Source organism: Nycticebus coucang, chromosome 17, assembly GCF_027406575.1.
Source record: "Nycticebus coucang isolate mNycCou1 chromosome 17, mNycCou1.pri, whole genome shotgun sequence".
Lineage (NCBI taxonomy): Eukaryota > Metazoa > Chordata > Mammalia > Primates > Lorisidae > Nycticebus > Nycticebus coucang.
This window is the reverse complement of record NC_069796.1, coordinates 48,617,302-48,643,960: the sequence shown is the minus strand read 5'-3', so window position 1 is coordinate 48,643,960 and position 26,659 is coordinate 48,617,302. Positions and strand designations below refer to the sequence as shown.

At 39.0% G+C, this 26,659-nt stretch overlaps 1 protein-coding gene, 1 non-coding gene and 1 pseudogene across 4 annotated transcripts in view; all 3 read left to right on the top strand.

Annotated features, from left to right (window-relative positions):
* Window positions 1-26,659, top strand: part of HTR4 (5-hydroxytryptamine receptor 4) — a 231,763-nt gene that overhangs the window by 6,542 nt on the left and 198,562 nt on the right. For all 3 annotated transcript variants that reach the window (XM_053567300.1, XM_053567298.1, XM_053567299.1), the window contains exon 2: window positions 11,065-11,137. In XM_053567300.1, coding sequence (XP_053423275.1) covers window positions 11,112-11,137 — 26 coding nt within the window. In that variant the 5' untranslated portion in view covers window positions 11,065-11,111. The remainder of the gene's footprint in view (window positions 1-11,064; window positions 11,138-26,659) is intronic.
* Window positions 673-1,130, top strand: LOC128569172 (putative nucleoside diphosphate kinase; annotated as a pseudogene).
* LOC128569357 (U6 spliceosomal RNA) lies at window positions 12,218-12,323 on the top strand. The gene has a single exon (XR_008375320.1). It is a non-coding gene; the product is annotated as a U6 spliceosomal RNA (small nuclear RNA).

Genomic DNA, 26,659 nt, shown 5'->3' with positions numbered 1-26,659 from the left:
GCACAGCTCTGACTCATAAATCCTAAGAGCTGGAGAGACCCATCATCTTGTCCCTTCTCCTACCTCCACAGTAAATGATCCAATGTCAGTGATGCCAAGCACCACTGACATTGCTGGGAGCTCTGTATGTCATCTAACTTTTGTACAAACTCTCTTGTTGCCCTTTTTTAAAAAGTTTATTTCCCAATATTTTATTATGAAAATACGTGTTTAGGGAAATAGTTGTAAGAATCATACAGTGAACACCCATATACTCACCAAGGAGGTTCTACAACTAACACTTAACTAGAGTTGCTTTGTCATGTTTCTAGCTATTACTGTTTCCTAGTCTCATTTTCATAATGGGGAAACCAAAACCAAGACACGTGATACGACTTGTCCTAGGTCATTCATGAGGACGTGACTGAGCTGGGACTTAACACTGGCAGTCTGACTCCCCAAACCACTTTCTTACCCACCCCAAAGAGCTTCAGGTTGGGTACTTTCAACCTACCTCAGACGTCTGTAAAATCTAATTTTGACTCAGATGATTTCATAAAAGGAATACACTCTTCCTTTTCAACATTTAAAATAATGTATGGTCCTCTGCCAGTGGCTCCTGGGGCAGGTGGTCACCCCAGATCTGAGCATCCCCAACATAGCTACCACCCAGCCCCACCAACCTCTCAGACCATGGCCAACCTCCAGTGCACCTTGACCTCCATCATGCTGGACAGCATGCAGTGTGGCCTGGTGGGCGAGAACATCAAGGGCTTCCAGCAGAAGGGATTCCACCTGGTGGCCATGAAGGTCCTTCAGGCCTCGGAGAACACCTGAGGCAGCATTGCATTGACCTGAAAGACCACCCATTCTTTCCTGGACTGGTGAAGTACATGAACTCAGGCCCTGTTGTGGTCATGGTCTGGGAGAGGCTGAATGTGGTGAAGACAGGCCGAGTGATGCTTGGGGAAACCAGTGCAGTGGGGTCTAAGCCAGGCTCCTTTCATGGGGACTTCTGCATTCAAGTTGGCAGGGGCATCATTCATGGAAGCGACTCCATAAAAAGTGCCAGAAAAGAAACCAGCCTGTGGTTTAAGCCTGAAGAATCTGTTGACTCCAAGCTCTGTGCTTCTGACTGGGTCTATGAATAAAAGGTGGACAAAACAGCAGTCCCCTTCAACACTGCTTGGTGTGTCCCTGGACACAGATACACAGATCTTCATTCCGCTGACTTGGAAGCAGTAGGGTGGATTATTATTTTCTAAAGCATATTTAGCAATAAAGCCTTTGGAAACTGAAAAACTAAAACTAACGTATGAAAAATGACCGGCTGGGAAGTTACCACTTTAGAGAACTTTTTGCAATGTTCAGAGGACTTTCACATATCTTCTTTGACTTCTTGAGTAGCAGCTGCTCTGCAAGGCAGACGGGCTGGGTATTGTAACCACATCGAACAGCTGGGAACCTGAGTCTAGAGACACAATCCAGGAACTCTAAGTGACCTGATGCTAAGGGCAAAGTCGTACTTTGGTTGAAGATGTATCCTCTTTCGAGTGCTAGTAGACAGACCAGAGGTTTTGAAGAGCTACTAAAAACTAGTTAGTAAAATCAAGCTAGGAAAATTGGTTGAGGGGACCATTGAGACCTGGCCTCTTTGTGGGGTAGCTCAATGGTTATAGGTCTGGCTCTGGAGCCACAGCCTGAGTGGGCTTGGGCAACTCTCCCTTTCTGTGCCTCAGTTTCTTCATTTTTGAAATGAGGAGAATTGCGGTACCCCTTCTCAGCGTGATGTGAAGATGAAATGAGGTAATGTGTGTGAAGGGTTCGTGCTTAGTCTCAGTTGTAAAAAACGTGTCCTGCTTTTTTCCAGGAGCCCTCTCATCTGTGTTAAATAGGCCCCTCTGAGATCTGTGGGCACATCCCTCCCACTTCAGGGGTTGTTTAGACACTATTGGGAGGAGAGAGTGGGCTGTAGCCTTTGGGGAGGTGACATTTTATTAGTCTAGGAAAGATGCAGATTTAGCTCAAGAATTTCCATCTAAGAAGTTGTAAATCGCCTATGTCCTTTGAGATTGCACTGGCATATTTAATTAGATGTGATAATCAGCACATGATATCTGAAGTAGAGAATTCTGTATAAACTATTTCCTAATCCAGAAGGCTCAGAAGAAATAGCAGAGTGAGGACAGAAGAGGTAAATACACTGGCAGAGACTTTTCTCTTGGCCTGCACAGCAAATACTGTAATCCAGGTTTCTCAGCCAATAAGGCATTTAAACAGATATGGAAAAATGTTAAAGAGGATTGCTGAAAGGGTTGCACACCCGAGTGGATCGTACTCCATCTTTGTACCATCTCCCAAACTGCTCTCCAGGAATCATCTTTATCGGAATTACTGAAACGGTTGTTAAAATGCAGATTGCTGAACCTACGGATTCAGAAATGCTTTCAGTGAGGTGCCTTCTGAATCTTCACTTTTGTAAGTGCAAAGAGGTATAGGTATACTAAGGTTTGGGAACCACTGCTCTCAGCAGCATAATTTTGCAAGGTTCACTAATTATAAAGACTTACTGTATATGGAATGTGAATATTGATTTGATCTATTCCCACTACGAAATCAGTGATGACAAGACTTTTTAAGGCATTCTCAGGCTCAGCCTTCAGGGACCTCTCCCAGAAAGAAGAGGAACCATTTCTGTAATCATATTCCAAAGCAGAAGAGACAGGCCTCCGGAGGCATAGCTACCTTTGTGGTGAAGCAGAGCGGGAAATATTGAGCCTTCAATGATTGGACCTTGAGAAGCTGGAGTTTACCTTGTTGCAACAGCTGGCTAATATCTTTTTGTTGATTTGCTGAGCACCTGTTTTATAAGTATTCGTTTTCATTTATTTTTTGCATCAACTTTGTAAGATTGATATTATGTTTATCCCCTTTATACAGATGAGGGCACTGAGGCTAAAAAAGTTAAATAATGTGCTGGGGGTCATATGGGTACTTGATGGAACTAGGGCAGATTCAGGGTTGGCAAATTCTTTGGCCCACTGCCTCTATTTATGTTGCCTGTAAACTAAAAATAATGTTTACATTTTTAAATTGTTAGAAAAAATCAAAAATCCAGAAATATTTTGTGATGAGTGTAAATTACATGAAATTTAAATTTCAATGTCCATGTATTTAATTTTATTGGGACACGGCCAGCCTCATCATTTATGTTTTCTCTGGGGATTTTTTTACACTGCACAGCAGAGTTGAGTAGCTCTGACCATGACTTTATGCTCTGAAACGCCTAAAATATTTGCTAACTAACCCTTTACTAAAAAAAAGTTCAAAACATGCTGACTCCTTTTTTAAGCCACTGTGCCAGCATTCCTCAACTTTCAAATATTACCCCTTTGCAATTCTTGCCACCTTTTCATACCATCTGGAACATCAGCTGTGTGACATTTTTCTTTAGATCAATTAATTGTCCTTAAATAAATTTATTTTAGAATGAAACAAAAATTTAAGTGGAAACCAGTGCTAACTGCAAGAAATAGAAGTGTAAAAATAAATGCAACACACACAAAACAATATATTAAGTTTCAGCTAACGAGCCGGAACAGACAGTCTTGGTGTTCCTCTCATTTTCCAGAAGATCACCTCACTATTTGAGTAAACCAGCTGCCCATCATTTTGGGAGGGCTGCCCTCAGTCTATTGGAATCTCCTTTACATAAATACAATGAATTGGTGGTACTTGGAAATTCGTGCTCTCCTATTGATAGCTTTAACTAAAAAAAGATGAATGTGGGAGTATCAACATCCTAGTCCCCTCTCCCTTTGGGACAATCCTAAGGCATATGTTTTAAGTACCATTTTTAAGATCTTACTGGCTGATTCTTCTTCCTTCTCTTGTACCATCACTTCCTTGTAGTGTACCCACATCTGCCAAATTAACTGTAAGTATTTAGTCCTCACCTTGAAGGTTTTCCAACTAAGACAATAGCATTCTTGAAAATGGAGTTTTTGGAGTTCTTAGGGTTTTCCAAATAAGACAATAGCATTTCTAGAAAAAGACTGTGAGCCTGAGACTTAATGTTCTTTATTGTAAAAGAGAGATTAGCAAAGAAGAGTAAGGTTTTCAAAGATTAGCTAACACCTTTTTGAGTCTTTTTCATCAACATAAACAATGGTGATTAAAATAGAAAATGGAAAGAGAACACATTTTTCACCATATGATCTGATGGTGCTTAATGCTCTAGCTACCTACTGCCTAATTATCACATTCTTTCTCTGGTGGGATGAGAACCACACTTGGGGAATCAATGTTTTGCTGCGGTGGTTCTCAAAGAGTGGTCTCTGGATCATCAGCAGTAGCAGTATCTGTGAACTTGTTGGAATACAGATTGTCCACTCAAACCTATTAAATAAAAAACGTGGGAACAGGCCCCAGCATTTTTGTTTTAACAAGCCTCCAGGTGATTCTTATGCATGCATAAACTTGAAAACCACTGCTCTCCCATAAGATAAACAGTCTCTTATTTAGTTCTGCTCTCACTGCGTTCCTGGATTTCATCAGTATTCAGAATCATCTGAGACTTGCCTCCTCTCTCCAGTGTGACCTACTGATGGCTCTCTGGCCTCTGTTTGAGCCTCCCCATTGAGGCAGAGCCTGTTGCTTGCCAAGGCACACAGGTTGATAACTGGACAGCTCTGCTGATGGGCATGATCTGCCTCACGGTGAGTCTCGGACTTCTCTTGAGCCTTCTGCCTGTCTCTCCTCTGGAGCCATAAAGACAAGATTGATTCTTTCCTTAATTATCAAGGACAAGTATTAGGCCATGCCAGGCCATTCACTCAACATATATGACCTTGCTGGTCATATGCTATATCTCTTTCCTTGTGGAATCTGTGGTCAAACAGGGAGTGAGATGTTAACCAAGTGATTCCAAAAGTACATGAATAAATGTTCCCGAATCTTCTCTTTTCTTCATGAAATTCCTAGATCCACCCTTACGTGGATCTGATTTGTTGTAATGTTGTTCTCCTAATTCTTTGAAGGGAAAAACAATCTCTGCCTTTAAAAAAAATCTGATTTCTAGAAATACTCTAGCTCTGTTCATTCAGAGCTACATGGAATGGAAGTTCACATTTCTCCATCCTTTTTCCTATAATCCATATTTCCCCCCAAAAGATAGATTGAGTATGCTTCTTAAATATGCTTTCATTATTTAAGGGCTGCTTTAAATATTAATTTTTTGAGAAAGGCACTAAACTTACCTGCTGAGAAATATATTTTACCCAGGACGAATATTTTTCTTTAGGTATTTTGAAAAATGTTAAAAGCTATTTCGTATACTAATTGTACATATCAGCATAGGGGTACCTCAAGTGTAATTGAATTGGCTTCAGTATATGATTTTCAGTTATGGAAATGGAACGGCTGGAAGCTTTTTATTTAGAACTAAATATTTCTAGATAACTTTGTTCAAATGTCATTTAGTCTACCAGCCCTAAAAAGAGCCAGCTTGTATAACATCGGCTTTTTTAAATGAGTTGTACACATTTTTACCTGTAATACGGCAATTCAGACACCTAGATAAACAAATAATGTGGTTTTCGGAGGAGACTGCTTTATAGGACAGAAATATTTCTAAAGAGCCCATATCAGCTGATTGAGATTAAAACAAAATCACCAAGACAGCACACTATAAATTCCAGATATTTCTCAGAAAAAAAGAATCCTTACTTGGATATTAGCCAAGGAGGATAAGCTTTTCTTCCACTTAGTGAGAGTTTTGTTCAGTTACAATTTTTCATATGATCCAATTATTATTATTATTTATTTATTTTTTTTACAATGAAGATGAAGAGAGCTCAGAGTACTAAGAAATCACAATCATCATGCAATGTATAAAACTGTTTTTTGGTTGCTTCTTTGTGTGATCCTAGTACGATTGTGTGGTTTTGGTGCATATGGTTGGTGGAAGTTTAGGTAGGGTGACGAGGCAAAGAACAAGCATTTGAACAGTTCATTCTCTTTGGTTCTACCTGCTTGGTAGGTAGAACCTGTTTGAGACAGTGTATGAATTTCCTTTAACTTTTGAGAAACACTAATTACTTAAAATTTCTCCCTTTATTTACTCTGCCCCATTTCATTCTACAGTTGGGGAAGACAGAGACTGGTAAATAGATGCATTTGAGAATAGGAACAGAGAATGAGCAGCAGGATCAGGCTGAGAACCCAGTCTGGTGACTACTCACCAGAGTAGTGACTACTCTGGTGCTCTTTCTTTTATGTCAGGCTCTCAGCCTCGATTTGCCTACTCAATAATATTTTACTTATTCCTGACATTTGTCCAAGACAAAGGTATTAGGATCTGCCCTTTGTTGTAGAATTTTAACCCATGTAGGCATACCCTATAAAGAAACGTGGTCAATCCAAGCATAGTTATGCATGAATATCTGTCCATGCAAGGAAAAGCAAAGAAAGCAAAACAAAGCACAGCAAAGCAACCTGGGGTTATGACAAAGCTCCAGGCTGGCAGATGTTGGCTGTATACCAAACTACATTGATATTTCATTCCAATAGGTGTGGACTATTTGCAGGTGAGCCCTGTGCTCATACGTCTTATAATAGAGATGCAACTACACACCTCCTGTTAATCATTAACGACTGTTCCACAGCAATATTTCAGAGTATTCTGAATCAAAAAACAAGGGTAAAGATGGGATGCACTTACCTTTCGTGTTTGTCCTTAAAATTGGTAAGCCAGAAAACTCAGCGTTTGGCATCAGCATTGGGTGGCATAAACAGGATGGTCTTTTCTTTTTCCTCTTATTCTTTTAAGGAAAGATAATGTCTGAGTATGACCATCAAGGAAATGAAGCTGAAAGGAATCTTACAGAGTTGTATGTTGCTGTAATTTTACTTTAATGACCAAACATTTTGAGCAGTTCTAGTGGTTTGAGCTTGCCGTCGTCATGAGAGAATAAGCATTTGTACCTCACAGTGGTCGATGGGTTTGTTTGACTCACTCGTCCATCCCTTTTCCAGAACTTGCTATGGTCTTTTTCTGAAGATCTAGGACTGTTTCTCTGAAGGAGATCAGTGGGGAGAGAATCGCTTCTTGTCCCTCACACCAGGTGACAGGGCACAGTGCATTGTCATTAAAACACACTAACAGGCACACACACATAAACACAAGGTCTTTTTGCACTGAGAGTTGGCAGAACTTTCAGAAGTGACACAACTTGTATGGGAGGATAGGAGGTGCTCTGAGTCCATTGTGTTTTTAACTAAGTAGGTAGTGTTTTGTTAAGGAATGAAAAATATACATTTGCAAGATAAAATATCTGGTTCTTTCCACTTTCCCCTTATCCTATACAGTCTTCACAACAAGAGATGCTCCTGTAATCACAGCTCTGATTAGTTCTCCCTGGTGAGTACTGCAGAAAATAATGGACCATAATCAATTAATCAAATCAGGATAGGTACTAATCTCCTATTCCTCTTAGTATTCTTTTCTCTGCAACAAAATCCATGCTGTCTCACTGGTTTGTTAAATGGCAGTCATTTTAAATTCATTCTTTGGGTTACAGTTAACAAAATATAACAACATATATTGCTGTGAATGTGTAAGATTTTTCTTGTGTGATGTTTTCAAATGAAACTTCACTGAGATGAACTTTATCTAGTTTTTAACTGGTTTTACTAATTCCATATTTTTCCTTCTAATCTGTATAACAATACAATATTGATTTTCCTGTATATTACTCAGGATTCTTTTCATTGTGAATAATGGCTGGATCCCAAGTCAGATTGGCTATGGTGGGAAAAAAGGAACTTGTTGACTCATATAATTAGGTTGTTCAAGTATGAAACTGTCTTAAGGCACCATTGGATCTTTAGCCTCAAATTATATAATCAAGACACTGACATTCCTTGTTTTGCACCTCTGGTTTCCTTTAGGTTAATTTCATTCTCAGACAAATTTTTCCCATGAGCTGGTGTGATGGTCACCAGCAGTTTCAAACTATTCAGCAACAACAGGGGAAAAAGAGGCTCTTTCTAGCAAAGGTCTCATGGCTGACTTTCCCTGATCCAATCAGTGAGCTCAGGAATGCTTGTGACCAGGAATGGACTGTTCTGATCAGCCAGCCTTGCTCATGTGTTCACCTCTGAAGCTAGGGATTGAGGCAGGGGAGAGGTGGCTCAACTAAGGAAAATCAAGACACTATTCTCAGAGAAAGATAAAACAGATGGTCAGCAGAAAATAATAGCAAATGTTCACTTTCATCCAGAAACTCCTTTACTCCAATGGGAGGAAGTATGGCCTGATGACAAGAATTATGTAAGGAAGAGGAAAAGCTTGAGCTTTGGAATCCACAGCCCTTGATTCTGTCCCCAGGTTGGTTAGGTGCTAGGTGTGTGATGTTGGCAAGTCAATTAACCTCTCTGACCTTCCATCTCTTCATCTGTAGAATGGAGATAAAGACTCAGAGGTTGAAAGAAGAGGAAAAGGACAATATATAGCACTTATCACTTAGTAGAGATAATTAATTAGGATAAAATGGTGTTTCTCTTTTCTTCTTACAGTAGTCTACTCTGAGATGGGGTAGTCCTCTGGGATGGAAAGTCACAAATTCCCAAGGCTCAGTTTTTTCATTTATAAATCTAATGAATTACTTAGTTGATTCAGCATCTCTCTGTAAAGAAAATACAATATGCCAGGCATTTTTCTGAGTCTTGAGGATGTAAGTGATAGAGACAGTGTCCTGTGCCCTCTTGAAGCTTATATTCTAGTGAAGGTGACAGATCACCAATGAAGAAACAGTGGGCTATAGGAAGAAGAAATAGAGCAGAGAAAGAGGGTAGACATTTTTAGAAAATTGGGTCTGAAATTTTAGGTGATGAGAGTGACTTCTCTCAGGAAGTGATATCTGAGCAGCATTCCTAAGGAATTCAGGGATGATCTACATGTAGCATTTTAGGGAGAGGAGACAAGTGAAAAGGCTCTGGGATGAGAACCTGCTGTGAGGGCCAAGAAAAGTAGCAAACCCAGTTAGCAAGTGGGCAGGGATTGGGGCATGGCTAACACTGAATTTGAAGAGAAGTGGGGCCAGATCACGTAGGGTCTGGTTGGCCATGATAAAGAGTTTGGATTTTATTCTAAGAATGACAGGAAACCACTAGGATTTTATGCAGGCTAGAAATGACCTGTCTTACATTCTACTGATAACCTTTCATTTGCCGTGGGAGAGGAGATAAGAGTGGAGCAACAGGGCTCCAGTGGGTAGGTGGGGAGGGGCAGGTGGCAATATTCCAGGGAAGGAAGATGGTGGCTTTTACCCAGGTGCTAGCTCCAGAGGTGATGAGAACGGTCAGGTGAAGGAATCATTTTCAAAGCAGAGAGAGAATGAGTGTGCTGATAGTTTGGTTGTAGGGTGTGAGAAGAGGAAGTTTTTGGTCTGAGTAACTAGATAAATGGTGGGATCATTTTCTGAGATGGAGAACTCTGGGGGAAGGTTTTTATGTTGGAGGTGGCAAAGAGTTAATTGCGAAATACTTTCTAATCATCCAATTTGGGATGTCAGGTGGGCAGTATGAGTCTGGGAATGGCCCAAGTTAAAGATAAAATTTTGTGAGTCTTCAGTAAATAGACTGTATTTTAAGCCATGGGATGGATGTGATCACCTCAGGAATGATTTTAGAGGAGGAAAGAAGATTGAGCCCTGTCCCTTCAATAGTTAGAACTTTGTACTTGTGTATATCAAATGAAATATTACTCTAAATTCAAAATGTAAAGTAAATAGGAGATAAGGCTTCTTAGATTCAAGTTAGGGTCGGGGACTCAGAGACCACCAGGCAAATTCTTCCCTGTACCTGCCCCAGCCCCAGAAATCCCCACAGGAGTTCATGTTAGGCTTACAGGCTCCGAAAAACAAATGTTGAAAAACACCGTCTCCTTTGTCCTTCCCAGCTCTGGTGGTCTGCCATTCCCTTCCTGGCTGACAGCCACAGGGGTTTAGTCTTCCCTGGCCAAGGTATCCAAGGGCTCAGGCTGAGTTCATGGTTCTGTTATGTAGATAAACAGATTTCGAGTTTCTTCTTGGTGAGATTCAATTAGAAAACCAGCAGATGGAACTATCGAATATCAGAGCTGGGAGTGAACCCAGAGATTTTCTCTTGCAATCTTTCCTGTTTACTGAGATGTGAATGATGGTGTACAGAAGAAAGAGGGACTTATTTAGGGCAACCCTGGGAGAAACATGCAGGCCTTGCCTCTACATTTCCTGATTCATAAGGTTGTACAACAAATGTGATGAAAAAACATAGAAATTATTTTGCAAAAATGAAACTTGCACAGTTAGAGTTGATTTGGTTGTGATCAGTGAGCGCATGTTCATTAAGAATGTGAGATCCTCTCAGCATCTGTGCTAGAGAAACTTTTGGTTATTTGAAAGTTAACTCTCCTTCAATTTGGAGTTCTTAGGCTGTCGTTCCTGGATAAGCATGGGGTTCCTGGATTCCTAAGTTCAAGGAGCCATGGGCTCCCTAGAAAGTGTATGTGCATGTGTTTGCATGCATGTGTGTATATGTGTGTGTGTGTGTGTGTTTCCGCTGGGCAGAGTTCTCCAAAGTTACTATTATTTATTCTTTCAGGGACCTATGATTACCCACCCTCAAAATGGCTAAACAAAATAATTTTGAAAATCATCATAGAAAGCAGAATGAGTAACCAGTTTAGACAATGTACTATTTTAATCCTAATAATGTAGTTACCTATTTTCATTAGCTGGTGGCCTAATACAGATCACAGAAATAAGCTGTGTTTCTCTGAAAAACAAAAAATAACAAATAAAGGGAGTATAATAGAGTATAAAGAGATGCCCATATGTTTTAATCACCAGGAAATCAGCAGAAACTAAAGAAACCCTTTGCAACACTCTCTGTACCAGACTTTGATATACCGTTAGCTTTTTGCTGTAGTATCTATCATTCATTAAATATTTCTGCAAAACAAGTCTTAATACAAAGTCTTTGGCCTTTCCATATTTGACTCTTATTTTCCTGTTTAACATCTTTGTTTTTCTCCCCGTGTAGGACCCTGTGGGCACTGACATCCAGCTCACCCATGCCTATTTCCTGTAATGGACAAACTGGACGCTAATGTGAGGTATGTTACCCTTCTGTGCACCTTGTGCTGTAAATTATGGACATTTGTACTATGAGGTCTCTGAAAAATTTTTTGTAGAGTTACAAAGCTAATGGGTGTAGATTTCTTTGATATTTCATATATAATCATGAATGGTGGTGCTGTTTGACCATTAGTGTTTTATCATTTCTGTTTAAAAGATGAATGTAATATGCTGTAAATGTTTCCAGCTGCCTATGCTAAAAATCTGCATTATGGAGATGCTGTTTGAAAATAGACATTCATCTGTGTAATATGAGGAAAAATGTAATTAAATGGGGGTAAACAAAGCTTAAGAATATCTACCTGTACATCTAAGCTTTAGGTATAAAGTTGGGTAGATTTTTATAGCAGGTTCTAGTTTGTCACTTCTTTGTACAGCCAGGTCAATAGACCACATGACAGGATAAGTTGTATGGCATAGTTACATAAAGCTCAATGATTCTGATTTGGTTTTGTTTTCCTATAATTTTCTGTAGACCTTAGAGATGAAATAATAGAAAGACTCCTATGGAATGCTTTTCTTAAAGGCTTAAGAAAAAGTCTTTACTTTTTTACTTTACCATTTTACTTGAAAACAACCAAATAGTGAAAATAGTGTAGAGAAAATTTTATTCAATAATGAATTGGCATTGGAGGCTGATGACTATCCCTAGGTATCAGTCGCTGATCATAAAAGAAAAATACATATCTGGTACAACCACAGGAGCTATCATCCTTACACTTAAGACCTGTAGGAGAGTATGTTTCAGGTATAGATCAGGGGCCACGTGCTTCTGTATTTGATATAGTGGAAAGCTGTGACCACAGGAAGCTGTCAAATCTCTTGAGAGACCCTCTAGTGCAATATAACTTGAATTGTGAGATGTACTATCACCCAGCCATGGGAATTAATTGAGGGTAGACCATGGCTCACCACGTCTCATATAATCCCTTAGTGGTGGGTTGTTGCTCAGCTTGTTATTGCTTTACTATATACATATTTCAAATAGTATTGTGTTTTAGTCCATATAGATATACAGAAAGACTCTGTATACTTCATCATAAAGAATTTTACCTCTTGTGCTTGCTTCGGCAGCACATACTCTACAATTGGAACGAGAAGAGAAGATTAGCATGGCCCCTGCACAAGGATGACACACAAATTCGTGAAGCGTTCCATATTTTTAAAATGTATTTATGATCTATGTACAAATGACTTTATTTAAAAAAAAGAAAAAGAAAGAATTTTACCTCTTAAGCAAGAGCTTGTGGACTTTATTTTACCAGATACACTGACTTAGTGAAGAATCTTGGGGACCAAACACAGATTTTTAAGTTGGTGCTGTGTGTTTAATTTTCTTCTAAAAGTTTGTGAAATTGTTTGCTTGGGGAAAGGACAGTGAGATGCAGAGAATCTCAATTTTATTATTGTTAATTAAAAGGCCAGAGTGAACAATACTAATGGTGACACATTATGAAATTATTTTAAATTTCAGACACTGTTATCAAGCCAGATCAGTTGGTTAAAATGCACTTTTTAGGGTTACAATTCAGATATTATGATTCCTAACATTTCTGCCTTTTAAACATTTATTTATAGCAGCATTAGATTCTAGCAGCAGAATACAATTCAATTACATGCACATTAGCCATTCTTGTGTGTTGTGGAACAGTGTGGGATACGAGATGATATCACGCCCCTGAATCTCATCTCTGGACCATCCTCTCTGTCAGTTTTCTAACTGGATCCCATAAACATATATTTCTCCTCACACCTATTCCAATATTAATAACATCTAGACTTTTTCACTCATTTCCTCTCATAAAGCCTCTGAGGGTGCATAATAAAGGATCTTTTAGACTCACACTTACCAAATTAAGATCCATACATTGTTAGTAAGACATAAGGAATTTAGGTAGTATACCAATAACTTCTTTTTTTAATCTTAAAATCAAATATTTAAGGTTGCCTTCTTAACAAGTAATACTGTTTTGCCATTTACAGCAGTGAAACAACATTTCCTTTTAAGATAAATTTATTTAAAATTTAAAAGTATGTTTAAAGAAAAATATTGTGTATATTTTCATATCCATTAAATGAATGTAAAGAAAATCACAAGGGTACTATGTAAACGATTAGGATCTAGAAACCGATATAACTAGACACATATTATCATTTTTAGAGCACGAATTGGAAATTCTTCTTTGGTAAGAGATGTCTCCACTTGGAAAAGTGCCTATGTAAGGTGAGAGATGAAGAGCCTGGGTCCCCGGCCCAGGGGAGGAATCCTTTTACTTGCTCTGAAGATAGAGAAAAATGAACAGGAGAGGGAGAAGCTTGGACAAGAGAGAAGATTCAGAGAAGGAGATTCTGGGCTCTCCTTGGGAAGGAGCAAAACATTAGTTGCAGGGTAGTTGTAAGGAACTTGAGAGCAGCTAGACTGCATATCTTTTTTTTTCTTCTTTCAGATGTGGTGAGTGTGCTGACATCTCTGAGGACCCAGTCCTTCAGGAAAACTTTCTTAGCATTGCTATGAATTGGGTGTTGAAAGTTTCCTATGTTGAATGTGTGAGGTCATCATGAGCTATGAACTTGACTTGTATCATCCCCTTTAATTTTTAAAACAATCCTATGAGGCACATACTATTATTGTCCCCATTATATGATGTGTGGCAGCTAAGACACAAAGAGGTTAAATAATCTGCTCAAGGTCATATAACAACACTGCCTCTTCTTATACAATGAATATTTTATGTCAATGTGTGTGTGTGTTTATAAATTGGTGAGATGGTTGACATTCCTGTCTTGGTAAATGATGTTTTGAAGGGACAGTACACAGATGAAAATGGACACTTGAAAGGAACAGTTTGGCAGCAGATAATAAATGCTCTGGGGAAATTTTAGAAATCTGAGAGAAGGCTTCAGATTTTTCACAGGCTGTAGAAGTGAGGGGTTCCAGTTATTTTTCCCCATATATCAAGAGACAGAGAGGTCCTAATTGACGTTTAGGGTTAAATAAAATGTCTTACATTTGCATATTTTGTCAGATCCTATGAACCATTTTTTGTTCGTTCCTATTCATTTAACTGAGCTTGCTAACTCAGCTGAGCCCTTGCCACTGTATGTCTGTCAGCATTCCTGGCTAAAAGAATCCAAAACTAACTCCAGCTAACATAATTGAAGGTAATTCGGGGCAGCTGGAGTGGACAGGCCCAAAGAATTAAGGTGAAAAATGCAAGAGGACTAGATCTGGATATAAAACAGAATTTTGAGAGTTAGGAAGTGGAACAGTGGCTATGGCTACGCACGGGGAGGAGTGGTCAGGGCACTGCCTTTCTTTATTTACTTTGTATTAATTAAGCACTAAACTTTGTTCCTGTTCTTAAAAGTCTCATGGTCTAGCTAAAGGATAATCACCCAAATAGAGAATTTAATACCATGATTAAAGAATCCTGATAGTGAGATCTACAATGATCTATGTTCTGTGAGAACTCTAGGGTGAGTCTGAAGAAAAGAAACATTAGGTCTTGATTTTAGAAATGTAAAAAGCATTGCAAGCATTTTTCTCTTAAGTATCTACATCGCAGAGAAAGCTGTGGACGTAGGATGGATTGACTCATGCGGAAAGGGCAGCAGTGGACCAGGCCCTCACTGGAGAAGCAAGTTCCTGAAGAGTCCTGTCCTTTAGTAAATAGTGTCTCACAGACAGCCATCAGCAGGCAGCTCTTCCCGGACAATCTGACACCTATTTTGTTAGGGTTTTTTTTTTTTTTTCTTTTTTTGGTCTGTTTGCTCCTTTGGGAGGTTCCAGAGGAGATAGCTACACTCCTTTTGAAGGGTTGAAGAAAGAAAAATGGAAACATGCAATGGATGGTCTTTGCAGAGGGTCATTAGCTTGCATTTTGGGGATGAGCCAGCTGGGACCTTAGCCCAGCATTAGCCCAAGTCTATGAAGCCACTTAACTCTGCCCTAAAACATTTCCTGCCTGACTTGGGAGATAGCCACCCTTTTTGTTTTGTTTAATTATCAGATTCTTCCCACTGACGTGTGGTTTTCCTAAAGCCAAGTGTGATCCCTAAAAGCAGCCCAGGTTTCTATTCTTTTTTTCTTGTAGTTTATTACAATTAAAAAGTTTCTGCTGTCTAAGAATTTCTTTTCCATCCATTTCTAATTTTAGAAAGTATAGGATTCAGGCAGGAGATGAAAAGGTGGAGGTAAATTCTTGTGTATGTATAGAAACTTGGACTTAAAGTTTCTCAGGATAATGACCCCAGACTTGGACTAGAGGAAAAGTTTATTTTATATCTTGATTCTCTTTCATTGTAATCTTCTTCTACCCTTGACTCATTTCCTTGCCTCATGGGCTCTGTATGCTTTTCTGCTTCTCTGTTCCTGGAGTCTCTCAGGGGCTTCCTCCTTCTTTAATAAAAACACCCTTGTTTAAGATTCTTTTTCTCCTCTACCAAAGAACCATTGTGCTTTCTTATTAATGTTTCTCATTAGTAAGCAAAAAGGCATCTTATAGGAATTATGAATCATATAAATGATTTTCATTTATATATGATTCATAATTCATAAATCATTTTCATAAAGAAAATGGTAGCATTTTCTTCCCTTTGCTAGGGTTTCTAAGAAACTCATAGCCATATTTATAATTACCACTAGCAAGTGGGGAAGATGTCTGGGTCAGTACTATGGATCTAGCATGCCTTTATTTTATTTTTCCAACTCTTTTTGTCTCTTCATCTTATTTCCTTTGCTTTCTTAACAATATACTATATTGATCATTTCTGTAAGCTACTTTAAGGAAGGAAAGAAATGGAGAAAGGAAGTCAAGAAGAAATCATTTTCTAGGAAGACAATCTTTTTTTCTTCTTCCTTTGGAAGTACTTGATGCCTTCCACTAGAGAGGCATTAAATATTTTTGCACTGAAGATCAAAATGGCAAGCTTTTGCAGATAACACAGAAAATCTGAATACATACCCAAAGGTGAATACTTTATATGTGAAATACATAATCCATGTGTAAAAGCAGTCACCTAATTTACACATATGACAACATTAATTATAAACTGTAACAAAGGTGAATAGTGGCTGGGTTCAAATTAATTACCCAGATGTCTTCATTAAGTCATGACACTAAGTTGCAATTTATTACTTCAAATCAAGAAATTAAATTAATTGGATAATGTAGTAGTCCGTTTTTCATTGTTATGAAGGAAATACCTGAGGCCAGGTAATTTACAAAGAAAAGTTTTGTTTGGCTCCAGGTTCTGCATTCTGTGGGAGAAACATGGCACCCACATCTGCTTCTGGTGAGGACTACAGGGAGCTTCCAATCAAAGCTGAAGGCAAAGGGGGAGCAGGTGTGCCCCTTGGTGAGTGAAGGACCAGAGAGGGTGGAGATGGTGTCAGCCTCCTTTAAAACAACCAGCTCTTGAGTGAACTAGTAAATAAGAACTCAGACATAATTTTGAGGAAGGCACCAAGCCATTCATGAGGGATCTACCCCACCTGACCCAAACAACTCCCAGGCCCCATTTGCGACACTGGGGATCACATTTCAGCATACAATTTGAGGGGACCAGACTTCCATGTCAGATATCACTGTAACTATAAGAATTAATTGAAGTTATCCAATCTTAGAAAAGAGAAAAAGATAGCATATTTAAATAGGGGAGTTAATTTTTGGTTTGATTAATACTGATGACAATACTTACTGTGCTTCACTAAAGTCAGAGAATGAGGCTAAAACTTTTTAATGCAAAATATTCCCAAGCCTTGAAATAATCAGAGAATTCAAAATCAATGTGTATCGGTTGTCTACCCTAAAGACTTATCAATATGGAATTGATTTGGAACTGAAGTGAATTTGTGTTTGTAACCTGGCAATCAGAATTGTGAACATGTGCAATTTTAAGACTGTAAGATGTTTTGCAGGAAATCTTCCTTCAGGCTCTGAAATTGTGACATGAATTAGCATATAAGGAGAAAGTGAGTGGGTACCATTTAAAAGTGGTTATTTTTATGTTGCTTTAGAAATGTAAATGAGAATAATAGTCAGCTTTATTGCTTCACTGACAAAATGGTAATTATTCAGTTAGTCCTGTGATTAGATCAGGAGTGCAGTGAATATGTGCTGGAACTCATCTTGTGCTGAGAAACCCTATGCCTTATGGGTCACAGGGGATCACAAGCTACAGACATCACAAACTACCAGAGGAAGGATGACACATTTATATTTCTGAAGTAATGGTCTCTTACGTTGTGTGAAATCTGCTGATTGTAGAATTAAGCTAGCCATCCTCTGCATGACACTATACAGCTTCCAAAGTGCTCCTTCCGAAACAGTTACCTAGCAGCACCGTGGGATGCTGGCAGAGTGGGGTCTACTGGAACAGAAGGTTAGGGGTTCCAGTCTTGACTTTCCCACTTACTGACCTTGAACAAATTATTTAATCACTCAGAGCTGTTAGTTTTGGCATCTGAAAATGGGATTTCTGTGAGGATTATAAGTAACAGATAAAACTCTCATAAGAGATCCCAAACAGTATGTACAGAATAATAACAAATGTGTTTTTAGTCATCACAAATATATAGAGATATAGGTATTTATTACTCCTTAGTACACATTTATGGTATTTACTTGGCTGATCTTATTAATCAGTTGTTAAACTTTTTGAATATTTGTCCCTGATTTTGCCTATTATCTTGTGAGGAAACTGAGCCTCCCAAAGGAGATAGAAGAACCTAATCTGGAGACTAATGGCTTAGTCAGGACAAGAATCCACATCTTTTATACCTTATTCGGCACTAGTTTCTCTTTACATTGCAGCTTCCATGAACTTGGGCGTATTTTGGAGAGTGGATTAAAGGATCTAGGAGTAAATCCTGTGTCTTTTTGACTGCTGGTTTTGTGCTGTATTCAATAAAGCCAATTCTTATTTATGTGCAATTAATACCTTGGGTTGTGGGCTCTGTTTAGAGGAAAATACGTCTGACTGTTTCTTTCTACTTTTCTATTTGTCAATATCTGGTTAGGAAAATGGAAGCTATTACATATATTTCAATTTAAGGGAAACTGAATGCAAGGAATTGGTTGCAAATCTCCCTGGAGGAGAGGAAGATACTAAACAGGGAGCCTTGGGAGTGCCTGCTGCCACAGGCCCTGCCACTGCCACACTTGTGGCTTCTGGAACCATTTGCTGTTGCTCCTACTGCTGAAGGCACAGAAGAAAAATGCTTCTTTTTTTCCCTTCTTGCCATCCAATTTTCCATTCTGAGTCTCCCATTTAAACAATATAACCAAAAGCAAGTGGGAAAGAAAGTCTGAAAAATGTAGCTTTTAGGCTTCTAGCCTTCTCTGACTGAGATGAGTACACAAAAAGAGTAACAAATGATGGATACAGCATCTTCGCTGTGTAACCCTAGTTCCTCCTGGAACTTAATGGCTGTGGAAACTGAGGCACTGGGCTTCACAAGTCTGAGCGTACACATGAGGCCACATTAACATCAGCGTCTGAACCTTAGTCTGCTAGACCACAGAAAGCTCAGCTTTGCCCAGGCCACCTTACCCAGATGTTTGGGGAGAATTTGATTATTATAGACAGGAGGGCTGGAGAGGGTCCCTAAATTTGTTCTTCGGCCAAGCTGAATGTCTGCAGTCTCCAGCTCTGTCAGTTTCACAGAGACATACTTTGAATTGTACTGTGCTGAAAGACCAGCTCCTGGGCTTTAAAGGTTGCACCTTGATGATAGTAAAGTAGAAGCTTCTTGTTGGTGAAAATAGAAGATGGACAATTAAGTTTGCAAACTCATCCTAGAAAAAGTGCCACACACCTCACTTTGTTCCCCTCAAAGTACTCCCCTTGAGAAGCTGTGCACTGACACCAGTGCCTAGCCACCCTTAAAAGCACTTCTTTTCTTTCGTTTTCTTTCTTCCCTTTCTCCCCTCCTCTCTTCTCACCTCTCCCTCTTCTTTCCCTCTTCTCTCCCCTCCCCTCCTCTCCCTCTTTCTTTTTTTTGACAGGGTCTCACTTTGTCAGCCTGGGTAGAATACTGGGGCATCATAGCTCACAGCAACCTCAAACTCTAGGGCTCAAGTGATCCTCTTGGTTTAGCCTCCCGAGTAGCTGGGACTACAGGATCCTGCCACGAAACCTGGCTACTGTTAGAGACAGTCTTGCTCTTGCTCAGGCTGGTCTCCAACTTTGGAGCTTAAGCAATTGACCTGTCTAGATCTCCTAGAGTGCTAGGATTACAGGCGTGAGCCACTGTGCCAGGCCCTTCAAAGCACTTTTCTAGGATGAATTCATGACCTTAATTGTCAGACCTCATATTATGACAGCTCTGAAGGCCATTCCAGAAAAAGAGATTAAAATTGCTTTGAAGGGTGGACTAGCCACTGGTGTCAGTGCTTAATGTCCTAAGGGGAGTACATCGAAGGTGACCATTGTGATATGCAGCAATGAGGTGTGTACCTTATTTTCTGGGATAAGTTCATGAACTTGATTGTCAGGCCTGGTACCTGTCATTTCACTTATGAAGTTAGAAGTGTGTGCTTTTTGTGTAATACTTGAAAATTTCTTGAGATAGAAGTATCTCAGAAACCAGCAGTGCAGCGTTTCCAGTTCTCAGACCTAATCTTCCTTGAGCACACAGAAGGTTTGGGTTATGATGAATTTTGTTATCACCGATTACATGTTCTCAGAACCACCATTGCTATGCATCATTCTGGGTCTGCTGCTCAGTCCATCCTGGTGTATCTGGCTCCTTAACAACACCTTGTCATCTCTCCCTGCAGTTTGGTTTTTCTGGAGCCCTGCCAGCCATCGCCCATCTTTCTTTAAATGTCAAATTTCAATAAGATTTTTTTAGTTTCTCAGAACCCGTGTTAATCAGTGGATGCAAATAACTTGGTGGGAATAGACATACAGACTAATTTTACAAAAAATTCTGCAAGATCTATGTGATTTTCAGTTGCAGCCCAGTCATTTCCTCTATATGTAACAAGATTAGAGTATCATCTGTACTGATGGCTCACCTGGATTCTGTTACTAGAGTCAAGGAGCACGTGACTGATGCTGAGAATTATTTGAAATGCCTTCCAAGTGCCTTTCCATAATTTGGGGCTTTGCCTATGGTTTGTAGCTTCTTACAATACACATAGTCCACAAAAAAATAGAAAGGGTTTCAGAGAGATTAAGTAACTTTTCCTAAGCCCTCATGGTTAGCAAGTGATTAAGGAAGACTAAAATCTAAGTCTTTGCCTCCAAAATCTCTGCTTCCCCCCCCAAATTATCTTCTAACTGCGCACAAACTATATTCTTTTTTTATTTTTTGAAACTAAACAAATTTATTTATTTATTTAGATGTTTTATTTTCTTCTTATTATTTTTTGTTGTTTGGGATTCATCAATAGTACAAAGAATTAGGTTACACTGATTTCATTTGTTAGATAAAGTCCTTCTTATAATTATGTCCCACCCTGAGGAGGTGTGCCATAAACAACGACCTTCATCCCCCTCTCTCCTCCCCTCTCCCTGCTCCCTCATTCCCCTATCCTCCCCTTGTATTAGCTCATCTACTGCCTTCAGATTAGAATTGAGTACATTGGATTCTTACTTCTCCATTCTTGTGATGCTTTACTGAGAAGAATGTGTTCCACCTCCATCCAGGTTAATACAAAAGTTGCAAAGTTTTCATCTTTAAAATGGCTGAATAGTATTCCGTGGTATATATAGCATGCAGCTTTTTAATCCACTCCTGGGTTGGTGGGCATTTAGGCTGTTTCCACATTTTGGCAATTGTAAATTGAGCTGTGATAAACAGTCTAGTACAAATGTCCTTATGACCGAAGCATTATTTTTTTCTGTTAGCCTAGTGATGGGATTGCAGGATCAAATGGGAGGTCTAGTTTGAGTTTTCTGAGGGTTCTCCATACTTTCTTCCAAAAAGGTTGTATTAGTTTGCAGTCTCATCAGCAGTGTAAAAGTGTTCCTTTCTCTCCACTTCTACACCAGCATCTGCAGCTTTGAGACTTTGTGATGTGGGCCATTCTCACTAGGGTTAGGTGACAATCTCAATAGTTTTGATTTGCATTTCTATGATGATTAGGGATGAGGAGAGTTTTTTCATATGTTAGTCATTTGTCTGTTTTCTTTAGAGAAGGTTCTATTCATCTTTCTTGCCCAGTGATATATGGGATTGTTTAGTCTTTTTTGTTGATTAGAGTTCTCTATAGATCCTAGTTATCAAGCTTTTCTCTGATTCATAATACACAAATATCTTTTCCCATTCTGAAGGTTGTCTGTTTGCTTTGGCTGTTGTTTCCTTAGCTGTATAGAAGCCTTTCAGTTTAATTAAGGCCCATTTGTTTATTTTTGTTGTTGCAATTGCCACAGAAGTCTTCTGCATAAAATCTTTCCCCAGGCTGATATCTTTAAGTGTTTTCTCCACACTTTCTTTGAGGGTTTTGTTGGTATTATTTCATACCTTAGATTTAAATCTTTTATCCATCTTGAATCAATTTTTGTAACTGGTGAAAGGTGCGGGTCCAGTTTCAGTCTTTTACTTGTGGTTATCCAGTTCTCCAAGCACCATTTATTGAATAGGCATTTTTCCCCCAGTATATTTTCTTGTTTGGTCTATCAAAGATCAGATGGCTGTATCAGGTTAATTTCATCTCATGGTTTTCTATTCAGTTCCAAATACCACTGTCTCTATTTTTGTGCCAATACCATGCTGTTTTGATTTCTGTGGACTTATGGTATAGTCGACAGTCTTGTAGGGTGATACCCCTAGCTTTGTTTTTTTATTACTAAGAGTTGCCTTGGCTGTACCGGTTTCTTCTGGTTCCATACAAAATGACAAATTATTCTTTACAAATCTTGAAAGTATGATGGTGGTATTTTAATGAGGATTGCTTTGAATCTGTAGATTGTTTTGGGTAGTATAGACATTTTCACAATGTTGGCTCTTCCCAGCCATGAGCATGGTATGTTCTTCCATTTGTTAATATCTTCTGCTATTTCTTCTCTTAGGGATTTGTAATTTTCTTTATAGAGGCCCTTTACCTTGTTTTGTTATGCATTTTCCCAGGTATTTTTTTTAAGCTACTATAAAGGTAATTGTGTCCTTGATTAGCTTCTCATCTTTGCTGTTATTGGCATATACAAAGGCTACTGATTTGTGGACATTGATTTTATGTCCTGAGACATTGCTGAATTTTTTGATCACTTCCAAGAGTCTTGGGGTTGAGTCTTTGGGGTTTTGTAAGTATAAGATTATATCATTGGCAAGGAGCGAGAGTGTGACCTCCTCTACACCCATTTGGATGCCCTTTATTTCCTTCCATTGCCTGATTGTATTGGCTAGAACTTCCAGCACTATGTTGAATAGTAGTGGTGATAGAGGAACATTTTGTGTTTCCAGTTCTAAGTGAAAAAGCTTTCAGTTTTACTCCATTCAGTATAATATTAGTTTTGTGTTTGTCACAGATGGCTTCAATTAGATTAAGAAATGTGCCACCTATGCCTACATGCTTAAGTGTTCAACATCCTTTCATATGAAAGGATGCTGAATTTTCTCAAATGCTTTTTTGCATCTATTGGGAGGATCATATGGTCTTTGTTTTTGCTTCTGTTGACATGGTGAATTACATGTATGGACTTGCATATGTTACACCAGCCTTACATGCCTGGGATGAAACCTATTTAATCATGATGAATGATTTTTTTTAATGTGTAGCTGTAATCTATTGGGTAGGATTTTATTGAGAATTTTTGCATCTATATTCATTAGTGAAATTGGTCTGAAGTTCTCCTTTGCAATTGTGTCTTTTTATGGTTTTGGTATTAGGGTGATGTTTGCTTCATAGAATGTGTTGGGGAAGATTCTTTCCTTTTCCATTTTTTGGAATAATATCTTCAGTATGGGTATAAGCTCTACTTTGAAGGTTTGATACAATTCTGGTGTGAAGATATCTGGACTAGGGCATTTCTTTTTGTTAGGGTTTTTTTTAGTGTTTCCTCAATCTCAGTTCTTGAAATTGGTCTGTTCGAGAGATCTGTTTCTTCTTGATTAAATGTAGGGAGAGGGCATGATTACAGGTCTTGATCCATTTCTTCCACATTGTTGAATGTCTGGGCATAGAGTTTCTTTTATTACTCAGAGATGATCTCTTGTATCTCTGTGGCATCTGTTGTTATTTCCCTTTTATTATTTCTGATTGAGGTGATTGGAGATTTTACTTTTCTGTTTTTGGTTAATCTGGTCAAAGGTTTATTTATTTTATTTATGTTTTTGAAAAACCAACTTTTTGTTTTGTTAATTTTCTGAATGATTCCTTTGTTTTCAATTTCATTAATCTCTGATTTAATTTTGGTTATTTATTTTCTTCTGCTGGGTTTGGTATTAGATTGTTCTTCTTTTTCCAGTTCCATAAGATGGTTCATGAATTTGTTGATGCACTCTGTTTTTCAAATGTAGGAATCTGATGCAATAAATTTCCCTCTTAAGACTGCTTTTGCTGTATCCCACAAGTTTTGGTAACTTGTGTCTTCATTGTTGTCGTGTTTGAGGAATTTAACAATTTCCTATTTTTCTTTTCCTGAACCCAACTATCATTCAGTATAAGGTCATTTAATTTCCAAGTCTTTGTGAGGGGATGAACGTTTTTGTTGGAGTTGAATTCTACCTTTATTGCCTTGTAGTCTGAGAAGATACAGGTGTAATTTCTATTCTTTTAATTTTTCTGAGGTTTGATTTGTATCCTGGGATGTGGTCAATTTTGGAGTATGTACCATGGGCTGTTGAGAAAAATGTATATTCCTTAGCTTTGGAATGGTGTGTTCTGTATATGTCTATTAATCCCATTTGTTTTAGGGTCACAGTTAAGTGCTTCGCATTTTTGTTTAGTTTCTGTTTAGAGGATCTGTCTATTTCTGTCAGAGGAGTGTTAAGGTCTCTGACTATTATGGTGTTATGGGATATCATATTGCTTAGACCCATCGAGGTCATAAATCTGTGAGCATTCAAGTTCGGTGCATAAATATTTAAAATTGAAATTTCTTCTTATTGAATTATTCCTTTGATTAGTTATAAAGTGTCCATCTTTGTCTTTCTTAACTTCAGTTGCTTTAAATCTGCTTGTATCTGAAAATAAGATTGCAACCCCTCCTTTGTTCTGATTTCCATTTGCTTCAAATACTGTTTTCCATTCCTTAATCCTGAGTCTTGATTTGTCCTTCAAGGCTAGGTGTGTCTCCTACAGATAGCACATGGATAGCTTGTGCTTCTTTTTATCCAATAAGCTAGCCTGTGCCTCTTCAGTGGTGAACTCAGTTCATTGACATTTATTGAGAGAATTGATAAGTGTGGCAGAATTCTATTCATCTTATTTTGTGAAGGGGTGTTGTGTAGTTTTATCCTGTGTACCATTGTGGAAGCTAAGTTTTGGCCTTTGGCTTTTAAGTGTTTACTTTGATGGTGGTCCATTGTGGTGGTCAGTGTTGAGAATAGGTCTAAGTATTTCTTGTAGAGTGGTCCTGCTGTGGTGAATTTCCTCAGTGTTTGCATATCCACAAAAGAAGTGATTCCTCCATCAATTTTGAAGCTTAGCTTAGCAGGATACAGAATTCTTGGCTGAAAATTATTGTGCTCAAGAATGTTGAAAGTGGATGACCATGCTCTTCTGGCTTGGAAGGTTTTTGTTGAAAAGTCTGCTGTCATCCTAATGGCTCTGCCTCTATAGGTCAGTTGGCACATACTTCTGGATGTTTGCAGAATTTTTTATTTCATCTTGACCTCAGACAGCTTCATTTCGGTGTGTCTTGGAGAAGCTCTGCTTGAGTGGAGTCGATCTGGGGTTTGATATCAATCTGAAGGGAGTGTGTCAGGGTCTTTAGTAAAACTTAGGAAGTTTTCATTTATGATAGTCTCCAGTAGGGCTTCCATTCCTTTAGGACAATCTTCTTCCTTTTCAAGGATCCCTATTATTCGTATGTTTGAACGCTTCATGGAGTCTCAGAGTTCTCTAAGCGTCGGTTCTGTTTTCTCTCTCTTCTTTTCTTCCTCTTTAACTACCCGGGTTAACCCAGAAAATTTGTTCTCTAGCTGTGATGTTCTTTCTTCTCCATGGTCTAATCTATTTTTGATACTTATTACTGCATCTTTACATTCCCTGATTGTCTCCTTCATTTCCTTAAGGTCTGCCAGATCCTTTCTATAGTCTCCATATCTCCCGTCTGACTTTTGGTTCTGTCTTCCATTTTCTCGTCCAACCCTCTTATTGTCTTTATCATCCATATTTTATATTTCCTTTCTATCAGGTTCATTAATTCTTCATAGGTGGAGTTATCTGCAGTAGCTGCCTCATAGTCCCTTGGGGGCAGTTTCTCTGTTTTAGTTTTTCATGTTGTCCAAATTTTTCTGTTGGTTCCTCCTCATGTGTTCTTTCTTCTTGTTTACCTCTTTGTCCTCCTTTTTCCTCCTTACTGCCTCTTTTGTTTTAAACAGAAGTCTTTGCTCTTGATAACAATATGTTGCAATATGTTTGCAAGACACCAGGTGGCACTGCGGTTTTTTGAAGGGAGACAGAGCGCATAGCCAGTAACCTCTATGGTCCTTATTCCAAACTTAGTTGTCTTATTCCAAACCTAGTTGCCTTCAGTGATCACCTGATTGTTTCCTTACCATTCAGACCCTGCCAGGTTGGGATCATAAAGCTGACAGAAATTCTTCAGGGGCAGGTCTCACAGTGTCCCCTGACTCCATTTCCTGTGGGATGCAGGAATCCCTTAGCCTGTCCCAAGAGTGGAGTTCTGATCCTGACAGGCATAATTAAGATGGCCCTGCTTTATGCTCCTGATAAGACCTTCTCATGACCTTCTGACAGTGGCAGCCCCGTGGATGCCAAGACCTTTGCAATATGGCTGCCTTGCCAGCCACCAAACCAATGGCAAATGTACTTCAACTGGCATTCAAATCTGGTTGTTGTATACTGTTTGACTCTGCCCACTCTTCCAAGCTTTCCACTCAACTGCACAGCTCCCATGAACAACTGAAATTTCTGGAAAGGCATCCTCCATCCTGGACCTCTATGGGGGGTCAGCTGATCCCATCTGGTCCCAATCACTTGCCTAATTCATCAGATTTTCACTGCTGTGGATCATATGCTGTATCCAGCTCATCACCTCCTGGCTGTGCTCGCTGAGCTATGACTCTGGGTCAGATCCCTGCACCAGGTGTGGTTGGGTTCTCTCTTTTTCCCCAGTGTTCTAGGAGAGCTCAGCTGAATATCCTGCTCTGCCATGTTGTTCTGCTCCCCTCAACAAACTATATTCTAAAGTGTATATAATTTAGAGTAAAATGTTCCTTCACCATAACTCAGTCTGAAAAAAATGGATTTAGAGAACTAAACGAAACTATCCAATCACTTGCTATTTGCTGCCTTGAGCATTTGATAGCAGTTTGTCATGGTTCAGATGCTCCTCTGAATGTGTGACCTGTAGGAATTCAT